This window comes from Leucopleurus acutus, assembly GCF_964270905.1.
Source record: "Leucopleurus acutus genome assembly, chromosome: 18".
NCBI classification, from domain to species: domain Eukaryota; kingdom Metazoa; phylum Chordata; class Mammalia; order Artiodactyla; family Delphinidae; genus Leucopleurus; species Leucopleurus acutus.
The window spans coordinates 418,328-432,134 of record NC_139160.1 but is presented as its reverse complement, the minus strand read 5'-3'; the positions used below and the strand labels follow the sequence as shown (position 1 = coordinate 432,134).

Sequence of the window (13,807 nt, the reverse complement as noted above, 5' to 3'; positions counted from 1 at the left end):
TATCCTCAAGAATGTTCCGTGTGCCCTTGAGAAGTGTATTCTGCCACTCTCGGGTGGAATGTTCTATAAATATCTATTAGATCTATCTGGTCTATTGTGTCATTTAAAGCTTGTGTTTCCTTATTTATTTTCTGTTTGGATGATGTGTCCATTGGTGAAAGCGGGGTGTTAAAGTCCCCCACTATTATTGTGTTACTGTCGATTTCTCCTTTCATGGCTGTTAGCATTTGCCTTATGCATTGAGGTGCTCCTAGGTTGGGTGCATAAACATTTATAACTGTTATATCTTCTTCTTGGATTGATCCTTTGATCATTATGTAGTGTCCCTCCTTATCTATTGTTAACAGTCTTTATTTTAAAGTCTATTTTATCTGATACGAGTATTGCTACTCCAACTTTCTTATGATTTCCATTTTCATGGAATATCTTTTTCTATCCCTTCGCTTTCAGTCTGTATGTGTCCCCAGGTCTGAAGTGGGTCTCTTGTACACAGCATATATATGGAAAATGATTTAAAAATTATAAAATATGTATGAATACATCTAAAATAAACATACAAGAACTATATGAAGAAAAAAGCCCAAAGAACTTTGCTTAAGGGAATAAATGAAGAGCTGAATGAATAGAGTTGTCATATTCCTGGATGGAAGACTCAAGTGTCCACTCTGAGCTAAAATAATCTATATATTTCACGTGGTTTTAATGAAAATCCCAATAATCTTTTTACTGCAATTGTAAAGGATTCAACCTAGCAAATCCACTATTAAAGCAAGAAAACTGAAGAAGAAAATACAAGAATCTTTTCTAAGCAAGGTAGGACACCCAAAAGGCTTAAAGGAACAGATCAACAGATGTAACTACCTAAAAATAAAAATCCCTCCAAGCAATAAGACTCAAAAAATAAAAATGTAAAAACAGAGAATGGGTTAATATGCTTCCATTAAAATCTTTACAAATCAGTGTGAAAAAACCCAGCAACAATAGAAAGCTGGGTGATTTCCCTGGTGGCTCAGTGGTTAACACTGTGTGCTTCCACCACAGGGGGCACATGTTCGATCCCCGGTCGGGGAACTAGATCCTGCAAGCCTCACAGCACGGACACACACACACACACACACACACACACACACACACACACACACACACACACACACAAAAAAAAACAATAGAAAGATGGGCAGTTGTTGTAAATAGGGAACTACCAATGAAACACAAATGGTGACATGAAAATGAGGAGTCACTTTCCCCTCAAAGTACAGAGGTTAAACCACAGACAAAACCAGGCAAATCACGGCTAAAACTAATGGTCATTATACAGGGTTGGAATTACGGGACCTGTAATTTTCTTTCATTTTTAAAAAAATAATAAATAAATAAATAAATAAGTTATTGGCTGTGTTGGGTCTTTGTTGCTTCACGTGGGCTTTTCATTGCAGTGGCTTCTCTTGCTGCAGAGCATGGGCTCTAGGCACACGGGCTCAGCAGTTGCGGCTCGTGGGCTCAGTAGTTGTGGCGCACGGGCTTAGTTGCTCCGCGGCACGTGGGATCTTCCTGGACCAGGGCTCGAACCCGTGTCCCCTGCGTTGGCAGGTGGATTCTTAACCACTGCGCCACCAGGGAAGCCCTATAATTTTCTACGTTATACATTTCTAGAATGTTTGAATCCCATAAAGTCAACATGTATCACTTTTATAGTTAGGAAAAGAAAGAATAAAACTGAATTATTTTAAAAGAGTTACTTTCTAAATAAATAAATAAATAAATAAAAGAGTGACTTTCCATCTTCCTTTCATTTTCATGAGATTTTTACAAAGACACTTTACCTCTTGGTCCAGGTTATATTCTTCACTTGAATTAAGTGCAAACTTCACAGTAATATAATCCCCGTTTTTCACAGCATCCCTCAATACATCTAAAATGAAAGGAAAGATAAATTAGGTTTTACATACCTAGATTCATGAAGGGGATCCCCGTAATTCCAGAAGTACTCACTGCTTGGAATTGCTTCTGCTGTTGTAAAATTCTCATCTTCCCCATCAAGATGTTTTTGAAAATCCTCTAATTTCATCCATTCCAACTGCAAATCCATGCCGAAACTCAAAATCTGTTGTCTGCCATCTGGAACACAGAAGAGCCTTATTAAGATACATTTTGCTGGACTATAAAAAAAAATACAATGCTGTTTTATTAAATATATGGTGCCCTCATCAGAATGTTACACACACTTTGAACATACGTCACTACGTAACCGAGTCTCTAGTTAAATTTCTGATTTCCTTTGGGAAGTAACATGAACTATCCACTTTTAGAGGTCACACACAAAGAGGCATCAAGACAAATAGGTTTACTATTAACTGTAAAATAATAACATATGAACTTTGGAAGCTGAAAGGCAGCGAGAAATCAAGGATTCAGTAAGAGGAAGCGCTAACGTTTCTTCCTTTGGCCGTTCTTCTTGGACAGACGCTCAGCCCTCCTCATCCGGAAGGGCCAGATGCAGAGCATCAACTGCACTGCGCCACCTTACAGGAGGGGCAGCTGTACACTGCTCCCCGCCTCCATGTAGGTACAGGCATTCTGAACGTAGAGACCAGATCCGTGAGTAAAGAAGAGCCACTGCCTGCGGCCATGACGCACTGGGCTAGGTTTCTCCCCCGGAAGCGCCACCATGACGCCCCCAGCGCCCTGGGCTCCGAGCCACCCCCCGCACGCACGAAGCCAGCGCTCATTCCCACCCTCATGTGTCTGGTCCACGGGCTCGTCAACACCACGGCTGAAAACGTTCATTCTCTACGGGCAGTGCAGTGAAGGGGATCTGGGGATAATTCAACATGACCACACTAGTTTAAAAAGTGAAAAGCCCATCAAATATTTGCTGGTAAGAGATAAAGGATTTAAACACAGATGGCCAGCAGGCACATGAAAGATGCTCAACACTGCTAATTTTCAGAGAAATGCAAATCAAAACTACAATGAGGGCTTCCCTGGTGGCGCAGTGGTTCAGAGTCCGCCTGCCGATGCAGGGGACATGGGTTCGTGCCCTGGTCCGGGAGGATCCCACATGCCACGGAGCGGCTGGGCCCGTGAGCCGTGGCCGCTGAGCCCGCGCGTCCGGAGCCTGTGCTCCGCAACGGGAGAGGCCACAACAGTGAGAGGCCCGCGTACCGCAAAAAAAAAAAAAAAAAAAAGATACAAACTACTATATATAAAATAGATTAAAAAAATAATAAAATAAAATAGATAAACAACAAGGACCTACTGTATAGCACAGGGAACCACATTCAGTATCTTGTAACAACCTATAATGGATAAGAATCTGAAAAAGAATATATATATGTATGTATACCTGAACCACTTTGCTGTACACCTGAAACTAACTCAACACTGTAAGTCAACTATACTTCAAAAAAAAAAAAAAGTTAAAGGATTTAAAAGCGTCCCATCACAGAAACAGCACAGCCTTTGTTTCTTTGTTCCACGTTACATGCATGGCTCTAAGTCGCATATACGCTTGTACCTCACTTCCTGAACCCACCTGCTTTCGGGAAGACTTCTAAGTTTGATGAACTCTTGCATAAATTTGTAAGACTATTTTAAATTACTATTTCACATTCTTTAATAGTAATAAGACTAACCAATTTTTTTTTTTTTGGCGGTACGCGGGCCTCTCACTGTTGTGGCCCCTCCCGTTGAGGAGCACAGGCTCCAGACGCGCAGGACCAGCGGCCATGGCCCTCGGGCCCAGCCGCTCCGCAGCACGCGGGATCCTCCCGGACCGGGGCACGAACCCGCGTCCCCTGCATCGGCAGGCGGACCCTCAACCAGTGCGCCACCAGGGAAGCCCAGACTATCCAATTTTTGTATTTCTTTTTGGGTCAGTTTTGTTAAACTGTATCTTTCCAGGAATTTCCCATTTCAATCAGTTTTCAAATCTATGGTAAGAAAATGCTCATAGAATTTTTATCTTTTTAATCTGGACGCCATCTATAATCATGTCTCTTTTTTCCCTGGAAATACTGTTTAAGTCTTCATTCTTTTTTCCCTTAAACTAATGGTGCCCCAGGCTGCTCTATTCTATTAGTCTTTCAATGAACCAGCTTCTGGGCTTTACCAATGCTCCACTGTGAGAGAAGGTCCGAGGTGCTCACCGCCCACACCCTGGCCAGGAGGGGGCCCCTCACATCCTCCCCTGTCCTTGGGCTGTATGTTGTGCCCACTGTTCCCACAGTAGAAACAGTGTCAAGGACACAGCCTGGAAAGAGTAAAAGCTGCTAAGACCACCTGGACTGAACTAAGGCCTCTTCGTAAACTGTTAAGATTCTGCTGGGCGGGCGCGAGGTCTACTCATCCTGCGGCCCCCAAGACGGGCCTCCTGGAAGTTCTCTGCCAGTGCAGCCTGCCACCTCCCCATCTAGGGTGGCTGCCTCTTTCCTGGGTCTCTCCCTGCCCTCTGTGAACGGGATAGTTTCAGGGTTCACCCAGGAGCTCCCCAGGTGGCTGGACCAACACCTACTGGCCCTAGTGTTTATTGCTTGGTATTGCAGCAGCTGTGCTATTTGGTATTTGCCCTCTGGGCAACCCACTGCCCCCACCCCCATGCCCCAAGGCACTGTCCCAGTCTCCTGCAAGCTCAGGCCTGTCTTGTCTGTATCCCAGAGCCTAGTTGCTCTGTAGTAATAGGGCCCCCAAGCTACCTGCTTTGCCATATATCCCAAATATTTCAGAACTTCTCTTCAGCTGTTTCACGAGTTATACAGAAATTTATCAGATTAACCTCTTTTGTTTATTCTGTCCTATCCCTTTATTACTCTTCTCCACAGCTACTGTCCTATGTACTCTATACACGGCCTTCCCCTCCTCAGCTAATTCCGGTATCCTCAGGATAGCACTTACAATCTAACCTCATTTAATAAGTGTTATTTACTGCAAAGTTAAAAGGGAAGAATACAAATAAGTTAGTATTTGATAGTTTTCTGAAAGAAATCTAGTAAGATATACCATCAGACTGCTTGGCAAGAGTAGGTAAGGCAGCAAACCAGAAATCTGTATAATTTCTAAATGTGCTGAGCATACCACATCCATTTCTGATCAGTTCAGCAATCACAGAATAATCTAAGTCTTCAATACAAAATGTTACTTATTCAGGAGATTCAAATGGTTTTCTACTCCATCCTGAGATCAGAATGACCGTGGGAGCGGAGAGGAAGGTGAGGGAGACAGCTCAGTGCACAGAACAGAGAACGCTCCGCAGAATGACTACGGACACACCTACCAGAATTCTCGTCCGCTTGGGGCGTGCTGTCCACAACCTCTTGACCACCATCTGCAGCTATATATGCCCATGTATCAGTCTCATCTCTCGTATTTCTCCTTTCTTTAAGTAGCTGCTTGTTTTCCTTGCTCCTGTGGTCTCCTGTGACTTTACAATCTGGTGGTACTTCTTCTCTTTTCCGATTATTCTCAGGAAAATCACTTTTTTCTTCTGGAGTTAATTTAAATAAATCAAATGCATTTCTGATTTCCTTAAATGCTAGAGACAAAAATAAGTTGATAATAAATGAGTCACAAATTTCTGTTGTAACCAAAAGAAAATCTGGGTTAGTGTTAAAAAAACAGATATTTTCTTAATTCTTACTAATATCTGCCTTGGTTAGAAAGTCTGGTCAGGTTGACTATCACAGCCATCAAGTTCTTTCCATTCATCTTTCTATTGGCTGCTCCATATTCAGAAAGGACGTCCAAATTAAATGGTTATTCTTCTGGGGCTCTGAACCACTCCCAGTTTTGACAAAGGCCGCTGCAGACAGCAAGCCTCAGAATAATCCTAGTCACACCACCAACCGTCCTTCTGCTGAGACAGCTGCCTCCAGTTGTATCCTGAAGGGTAACCTTGTACAAAAAGGACTTCTGGTGGAGAGTGGGAGGGGTGTAAGGGTGTCAGCGCGCTGACTGTGGCCTGGCAACACTGCACCTGACGCCTGTGGAAATCCACTCGCTTTTAACTAAAGATATGAGAAAAACTCTATTATAAACTTTGGGTACATAGCGGATAGGTTTTTTTACTCAATTCTTTCATGTTAAATAGGGACATCTTCTCAGTAGCACTCTTAAGTCACTTCTCATTTATCTTCCTCAAGAACTGCACAGGCTTGTTTCAAATAGTTTAAACACCTGTGATAAACTACAGTTTGCTAAGAGTACAGGTACTCTGGTTAATGCTCAAAATGGTGTGGCCAGCGGAAAAGCAAGCATTATTAAATATGAGTGCAATCCTTACCAACACAAACTGAACCTTTTTTTTTTCAATAAAAAAGCTAGTCCAAAAAAGGCTCTCTCTCAATAAAGATTTACTGTTTCCAAATTACAGTGAAAGGAACTTAAGTAATTTACCAATTTTGTTTTCTACTATGTGCCTTAAAGATACCTCACTAAAAACTAGTACCTGGGGACTTCCCTGGTGGTCCAGCGGTTAAGATTTCGCGCTACCAACGCAAGGGGCCCGGGTCCGATCCCTGGTCAGGGAACTAGATCTCGCATGCCACAACTAAGAGTCTGCATGCCACAACTAAAGATCCTGCGTGCTGCAACTAAGACCCAGTGCAGCCAAAAAAAAAAAGGTATCTGACACCAGAGAATGACATATGCAGAAGGTAATATTGTATAGTGACAGTACTGAGGTTGATTGTTACAGACATATTTAAACTCTGAGTATTAAATGGTGACATCCTAATTATTTATATAGAACATTGGTCCAATAACAAAAATACAGAACAGCAGCTAGAAATTTATCTCATTCAATGTTCAGAGATAAAGGGGTTAACAATTCTTTCCACTATTTTCTGCAGATAAGTCCTTTTTTTCTCATATTTAAATCTGATGGCAACTGAATTCTGGCATTTTCCCAAGCTACTGTATGAAGAGAATGCTGAAGGCCATCACACCACAGCATCTCAAACGTAAGGACTCTCACGTTCACCAGTTCTGGCACACTTCCAAAGTATACCCAACAACCCAGCTTTATTTCTGTCCAGGAGGCTGGGTGCCAAGCATAGATATAAGCACAGGTACACATAAGCAGCAAGATTACGGTCAACAGACTCTGAAAATTGAAAATGGAAGACACAGTGAGGCCCGTGAGGCCACATCACCCTACCAGGCCTGGATCAGAAGCAGATTTTAGTTGCAGGGATACTACAAATCAGACTCCCTGGAGTGCCCTTATGAACTTAACGAATAGTCATTTAAGACTAAACATTCACAGTAAAAATGTACCTGAAACTGACAGATAAGATACTCGGACGAAGAGAAAAAGTTATTAACCAGTTCTAATCTTACAATATTTTGAACCTCCAATCACTCTCTAAAGAAAAGATGCTTAAAGCTGTTACATCGCTGTGAACAGGTACAGTCTTTACATTACACTCACCTGCACACAACCCCTCAAAGCACCACTGCTCCTTCCCAGAGTCCCTCAGCCGGAGGCTTACTGCCAAGTCTAAACTGAGGCCTAGAACCCAAACCCACTTTTAATATTACCTCAGTTACACACAGCTTTGGGGAGAAAACCCCCAAGAAATCATCCATCTCTTAGAAATCACTGCTTCCACGAGAACATGTGTTCCAGGTACTTTCTGGTGTGTGAACTAAAATATCCAGTTTTATTCAAACACTGTAATGGTGAATGTCTTATAAAGTACTTGTTCCAGTACTAATATGCACTATGGATCCTTAATTGAGCTGTATCCTGATGTGATCAAATGTACATTCATTATATTTATACAAATGACACAGAGCTAAATAAATATATAAATAAATATATTAAACAGTAGTTTACCTCAGCATCTACTATAAAAGAGATACTTATTTACTTTTCTGTCATAACTAATCTCCTCTCTCTCTAAAGATAATGTATTCCCAACCTGAAACTAAAACATTGTAAGTTGACTATACTTCAATAAAAGAAATAAATAAATAAAAATAAAGAGAATATATTCTACCTCATATCCAAAAGGAAAAAGAACAAGGTGAACAGAAGGGGGGGGAGTTAATTATATTAATAATATAAATTATTATGTAAGTAACTAAGATAACTGGTAAACAAAAAGTAGCATAAGGTTCTAAATTCCCCAGTAAATGTATTTTCTAGCTCTATGAACTTGCAGCTTAGAGAAGAGATCTGTCTTTACAATGAACTAGACTCATTGTCTGAAAGACCCATGTAAATGACAAATGTCAGTATTCACACTCACTCTTTAATGCCTTGGGCTCTTTTCGGCCTTTTTCTTCCTTGTCCAAATCATGCTTTTTCGGGTATTTTTCTTTGGGTTCATTTTTTTTGGTCTCTTTCTCCTGAAAAAGACACATGTAAGACCCAAAACAAGAACAGATAGAGCTGACACCGATTCTGAAAACTGGAAAACAGGTTCCTGGCATCAGGTCCCCCTTTTATGCACTGTGCACATGACCCCTGATGACTACATCTGCGCTCACATCAAATGCTTCCTCAGTCAAGCTTACCCCTCAACCTTGACAATTTACAAAATATCATATTCAAAAGCCAACACCAAGTTTCCTCACTCTCTTTGAAGAATTATTATTAAAACTAAAACATGTAAAATTATTTTTATAATAGTAAGATAAGCTCTATTAAATATATCTTTGCAAGAATTTAAAGACTCAGAAGGTTAGCGCACTCTGTGCTATTATTTAAGGAAAAAGTGGTATGTTCTTCTCTCTTTTTTTTGGCCGTGCGGCGCGGCATGTGGGATCTTAGTTCTTCAACCAGGAATCGAACCCACGCCCCCTGCACTGGAAGAGCGGAGTCTTAATCACTGGACCGCCAGGGAAGTCCCACAAGCGGTATAGTCTTGAGACAACAGGGAAACATACAAGTAGGATGTGAAAAGCTAATAAAATAAGCTGAGGAAGCTATAAGCTTTACTTCACAATGCTACACAGTAGCTGAATACCTCTAAAAACCCCTGACTTTTGTTCACAAATTAGCCCCCAGTTTTCTAGTTGCGGTCAGTCCAAAAGAAAGCAAGTCTGGAGACTGCTGGGGCGGTTCAAAAGCTGGATGTTCAGCATTTATAACTGCCTCTCACTAATCAGGCTTGAAGGGGAGCAGAATTTGCCTCCCCAAGTATGTCTCTTGGGCGTATTACTTCTTTTAAGCTGCTTATTTTCCAAGAAACAGCAGGCATGGGGAAAACTCTGAAAACCAAGTAGGAGCTGCCCTCTTGTGAGAAACATTTGCATCTGTAAGGGAGATCTGTTTGTAAGGGTGTCTCCCAAACCTCCAGAGCCATCAGTGGAGCAGCAAGGACTTCCATCTGTGTGACGGCCCCGCCCTTGTCTACTGTGCTTTGCCTGGTCGCTGCCCCTAACTGCTTCCCCATCTTCAACATCCTCTTTGGTCTTTGGCTGAGGACGGTACGTGAGGTGAGGACTTCGTCCGTTTTGGCGAGTTACTCCGTTTTCCTGGGTCTCTTCCATGTGTACGCGTTATTAAACTTGTTTGATCTTCCCCCTGTTCATCTGTCTCATGCCAATTCAATTCTAAACCAGCCAGACGAACCTAGAAGGGAGAGGAGAAGTTCTTCCTTCTGATACACTATTATCTCCCTAATGGTAGAAAAGCTTCGTACACAGACACACCTCAGAGATACTGCGGGTTTGAGTCCAGACCCCTGCAAATAAGGCGAATATTGCACTAAAGTGAGTCACAATTTTTTTGTCTTCCAGGGCATATAAAAGTTATGTTTTTACCATAGTATTAAGTGTGCAACAGCATTATGTCTAAAAAACCGTACATACCTTAATTAAAAAAAATACTTTACTGCTAAAAAATGCTAGCCATCATCTGAGCTTTCAGCGTTTTTTGCGATAGCAACATCAAAGATCACCGATCACAAACACTGTAACACCTACAGTATTAACCTCCCCAGTGGTCCAGTGGTCAAGACTCCGCACTTCCACTGCAGGGGGCCCGGGTTCGATCCCTAGTTGGGGACGTTCCGTATGCCGCGCGGGGTGGCCGAAAAACAAAACAAAACAAAAGTTTAAAACACTGCAAGAATGACCAAAATGCGGCACAGAGACACGAGGTGAGCAGATGCTGTTGGGAAAACGGCGCCGATAAACCTGATCGACGCAGGGTCCCCACAGACCTCCAATCTGTAAGAAAGGCACTATCTGTGGAGTGCAAGAAAACGAGGTTGCTCTGCTGGGCTTTACCGTCTCCTCATTACTTGTGGAGCTTCCCGACCACTCAAGAGTGCTCGCTTGATCTGAACATCTGTGTGTTGTGTGAGATGCAAGCTACAGCCCTTCAATCAGATGGAGCCATCCCCTCCACCCTGCCCCAGCACTCACCTCCGCACTCACCTCCCCCGAGGAGTCTGCGGGCCTGGAGCCTCTCTGCTCCGCACACGGTCTGGAGCTCTTCTGTGCTGGAGCGGAGGCAGCCATTGGCTTATCTAGCTCAGCGCCACTTGGGCCTTTGTCGGGACTCCTCTGCTTTTTCTGTGTATTTTTCTTCTCTAAGAGGCTCTTGTTTTCTAGCTTTTTGCTCTCTTTAAGTTCCTCTGCCCTTCTCAGTTTCTTCTTCCTCCTCTTTGCTTTGGCATCCCCCTCATCGGCGCTCACAGTGCCATCCTGCTGTTCATCAGAAACAGCATCTTGAACGGCCTCCGCCTCCGGCTCTGCTTTATCTTTTGCACCTTTAATTGGCTGCTTCTTGTTTCTGTTGTCAGAATGCAAATCTTCACTGTCTTCTTCCTGAAAAGGGGAATCACTAAGGACACTCAATTCGGAGTCCACCTGAGAGTCAACACATTTCTCTTTTTTTATTTTTCTGTTTTCTTTGGAATCTTCTCTTTTTTTAGTCTTTAAATCTCTTATTTCACCCTTTTTAACTTTCTTTAACTCCTTAGTTTCTTTTATATCATCTTTTTTGGGCTTTTTGGATTCCTTTAATTCTTCTTTGGCTTCCAAAATTCTTTTCTTTGTCCTTAAATCAAAAACCATACTTTCAGAGGAGCCCTCCAGGTCTGGTTTGGGTTTATCTTTTAGTTTCCCAGTCTTTGCTTTTTTCTTTTTCAGATCATCTGGGCTTTTCTCTTCTTTTTGCCTTAGTTTTTTCTTTTTCTTCTTTGAAGAAGTGTCTTCTTTGGTCTCACTTTGTTGATCACTATCAGAGTTTGCCTCAAATATGTCATTATTTAAGGGCAGTCTCTATAAAGTATAAAAAAGATTTAAGTACTCATTAACATAGTAATTTAAAAGGTTTTGAACAGCAGTACAAATGCAATCTGGTAGGAATTTTTTTCTCCAAGTAGTTTCTCAACTCCTTAAAATTACTTATGTGAGTTAACGTTGTACAGTATTACTTATATTTCTGATTTAACAAACAGGTCTTGGTGGTGACAAAAAGGGTCAGTTTAAGGAAACAGATAAAACACAGAGGGACAGAAAATGTCAACGCTGCTGTAGGTCCCAACAGTCATATGTATGGTGGGTTGCACATGATTCCAACTTCAGAATTTCCAGAGACACCAAGGAAGTAATTTGTACAGACTTTACTGGATGCCAAAATAGTAGTTACAAACCCAAACGCAAAGATTTTTTTAAGACTTTGGATCCCAGAATATCTTTAAACTTGCTGTTACATTTCACAGTTTACATAAGAAACTAGCAAGACTGCAAAGAAATCTTACTTCCCCAATTGACTTGGTTCATGTAATACAGTAATCTGAAATATCCCCTCTGGAAAATATCTTTTCCTATTCTAAACAAACAAACAAAACCCCTTAAGAATAAAGTCTCTGTATAGATACAAAAACACTATGCAAAGCATTTTCAGTTCCCATTTCCCCAAATTCTCTTCTAAATGACTTGGGGAAGCAAAGGAGGGAAAGAAAGGATAGGTGTATTTTTAGAAGTTAAAAGACCACCACCAAGGTTACTAAGGCAGCAGAATGTGGTGGCATTGGCAAAGCTTTCTGACTCCTCCTACCGCGCTTCATAAAGACAGAGCAACTGGAGAGCAAAACAAACCCCCCACAGACGACATCCATAACCCAATTAGGTGGCCAAGTATCCCAAGGAACCCCAAAATATAAGCTGGTAGGGACAAGCTACTAATAGCCGTAAGACCTCTGTAGCATGAATATCTCCACAAGAGCGAGCAGAGGCAGCAATGAAAATGGGAGAAATCACTGAGAAGTCTGGCAGGTGACCATGTGGGGAGCAGCTGAAAGGGGAGGAGCTTTGGGAACCAGATGGTGCAGGGCTGGTCCAGGCCCTGGGGATGCTCCCTGCCAGGATGGCCGAGACAAGGTCCACAGTGAGAAGCAGCAGAGACCAGATTCCAAATAAAGCAGGACAGAGAAACAGAAAGAAAATAGAAGATTCAGACGTAAGTGGTGGTGGTGGTGGCGGCGGGGCGAAAACAGAGCCGGAAAAGCCCTCACGGAGTCTAAGGCTAGACTGTCCAACCCTCCGAAAAACAGTAAAGAAGGCTGCCCAGCAGCCACGAAGCTAAACAGATCATCTTGTTCTCCTCCTCTGCCTTCTAAAGTTTCAGAGAAAGAAATTTCACATAAATATAAGCAACAGAAATTGATTGGGATAGAATATTTTACTAAACTGTTATAAGAAAAAACAGACTAAGGAATAGAGTAACTAACCTAAAAAGGACAACAGCATGTCCGAAAGACACGCCTACTTTAAAAAGAGGCCCCAAATGTAGTCACTCATTGTAAGCCCACCAAGACCTAATGCCTAACCTCTCCCGTGATTGGAATTTTAAACGCTTCAGTCTGGAATTTCCTGGTCAGGACTGGTGAGGTAACTTCCCTAGTAAGACCCCCAGTCTCCCCCTAAGGGAAGGTGACCCGGCCTGAAATCATCCACTCTTTTAACCTCCTTATCCCACCTCCTCTGCTAAAAACAACCTTCCCTTTTATGCAGCTCCTGGGAGCAACCTTCTCTTTGGTAGACGGGATGCTGCCCGATCCATGAATTGGATAAAGTCAATTAGATCTTCAAATTGCCTCAGCTGAATTTTGGTTTCTACAAAACAGTGAAAATAAAAAAATTTGAGGCATCAGGTAAAAAGACTAAGTCATTTATAAGAGAAAGAAAACTCAGATTTGTCATTAGAAAGCAGTACTTCAAACTGGGTATGGAGGGAAGGGAGGGCAGGGAGAACAGGTCCTAATTAACAACAAACAAATAAACCTCTTTATCAAACTGATGACCACACAGAAGAAAAAAAGAATTAATCCATGTAACTTTTGAACAATCAACACCCGAAGTGAATATACTGTAAGGATAAAAAGAACTGCAAATAAATTTGGAATTTTACAGTAGAATGGGCATAGCAAACCTGAAACTGATTTCTAATTATTGTAGGACTCAGTAAATGAGTACATATAATGTTGATGAGAACCAGAGTTCTCATGGAAGAAAAGGGAGACAGAACTGTGGACGGTGAGAATGATAGGAGGACGCTGAGGTGATGGACCGAAATTACAGACATCGGAGTGAACTTGACTTAAAACAAATAAACGTGTATTTTTTCCCTTTATCTCTGTCTAAAGGGCCTGGAAATAATGATGTCCCAGTCGCAATAAGTACATCTTGGTTTCTAAATTCTATTCTCCTCTAAAAAGAATCAGGATTCCCTGGAAAATAGGTGATATCAGGGCCAGAGCAGGAAAGTACATGCTACTGGGGAACCTTGTGCCAGAGAGCAAAGACGTGCCCAAAACAGACAGGGACATAGCAAGAGGACACAGGAGCT

At 42.0% G+C, this 13,807-nt stretch overlaps 1 protein-coding gene and 1 pseudogene across 6 annotated transcripts in view; both read right to left on the bottom strand.

Annotated features, from left to right (window-relative positions):
• MPHOSPH8 (M-phase phosphoprotein 8) overlaps positions 1-13,807 on the bottom strand; it is a 50,050-nt gene that overhangs the window by 15,008 nt on the left and 21,235 nt on the right. For 2 of the 5 annotated variants that reach the window (XM_082859542.1, XM_082859539.1), the window contains exons 3-7: positions 10,387-11,235; positions 8,250-8,349; positions 5,273-5,530; positions 1,993-2,118; positions 1,824-1,912 (exon numbers count right to left, since the gene is read on the bottom strand). In XM_082859542.1, coding sequence (XP_082715668.1) covers positions 1,824-1,912; positions 1,993-2,118; positions 5,273-5,530; positions 8,250-8,349; positions 10,387-11,235 — 1,422 coding nt within the window. Of the gene's footprint in view, positions 1-1,823; positions 1,913-1,992; positions 2,119-5,272; positions 5,531-8,249; positions 8,350-10,374; positions 11,236-13,807 lie in introns of all 5 variants that reach the window. The other 3 variants (XM_082859538.1, XM_082859541.1, XM_082859540.1) reach the window with 2 other exon arrangements.
• LOC309974732 (protein kish-A-like) lies at positions 6,907-7,126 on the bottom strand (annotated as a pseudogene). Its single transcript has one exon. The product of its transcript is annotated as a protein kish-A-like (transcript).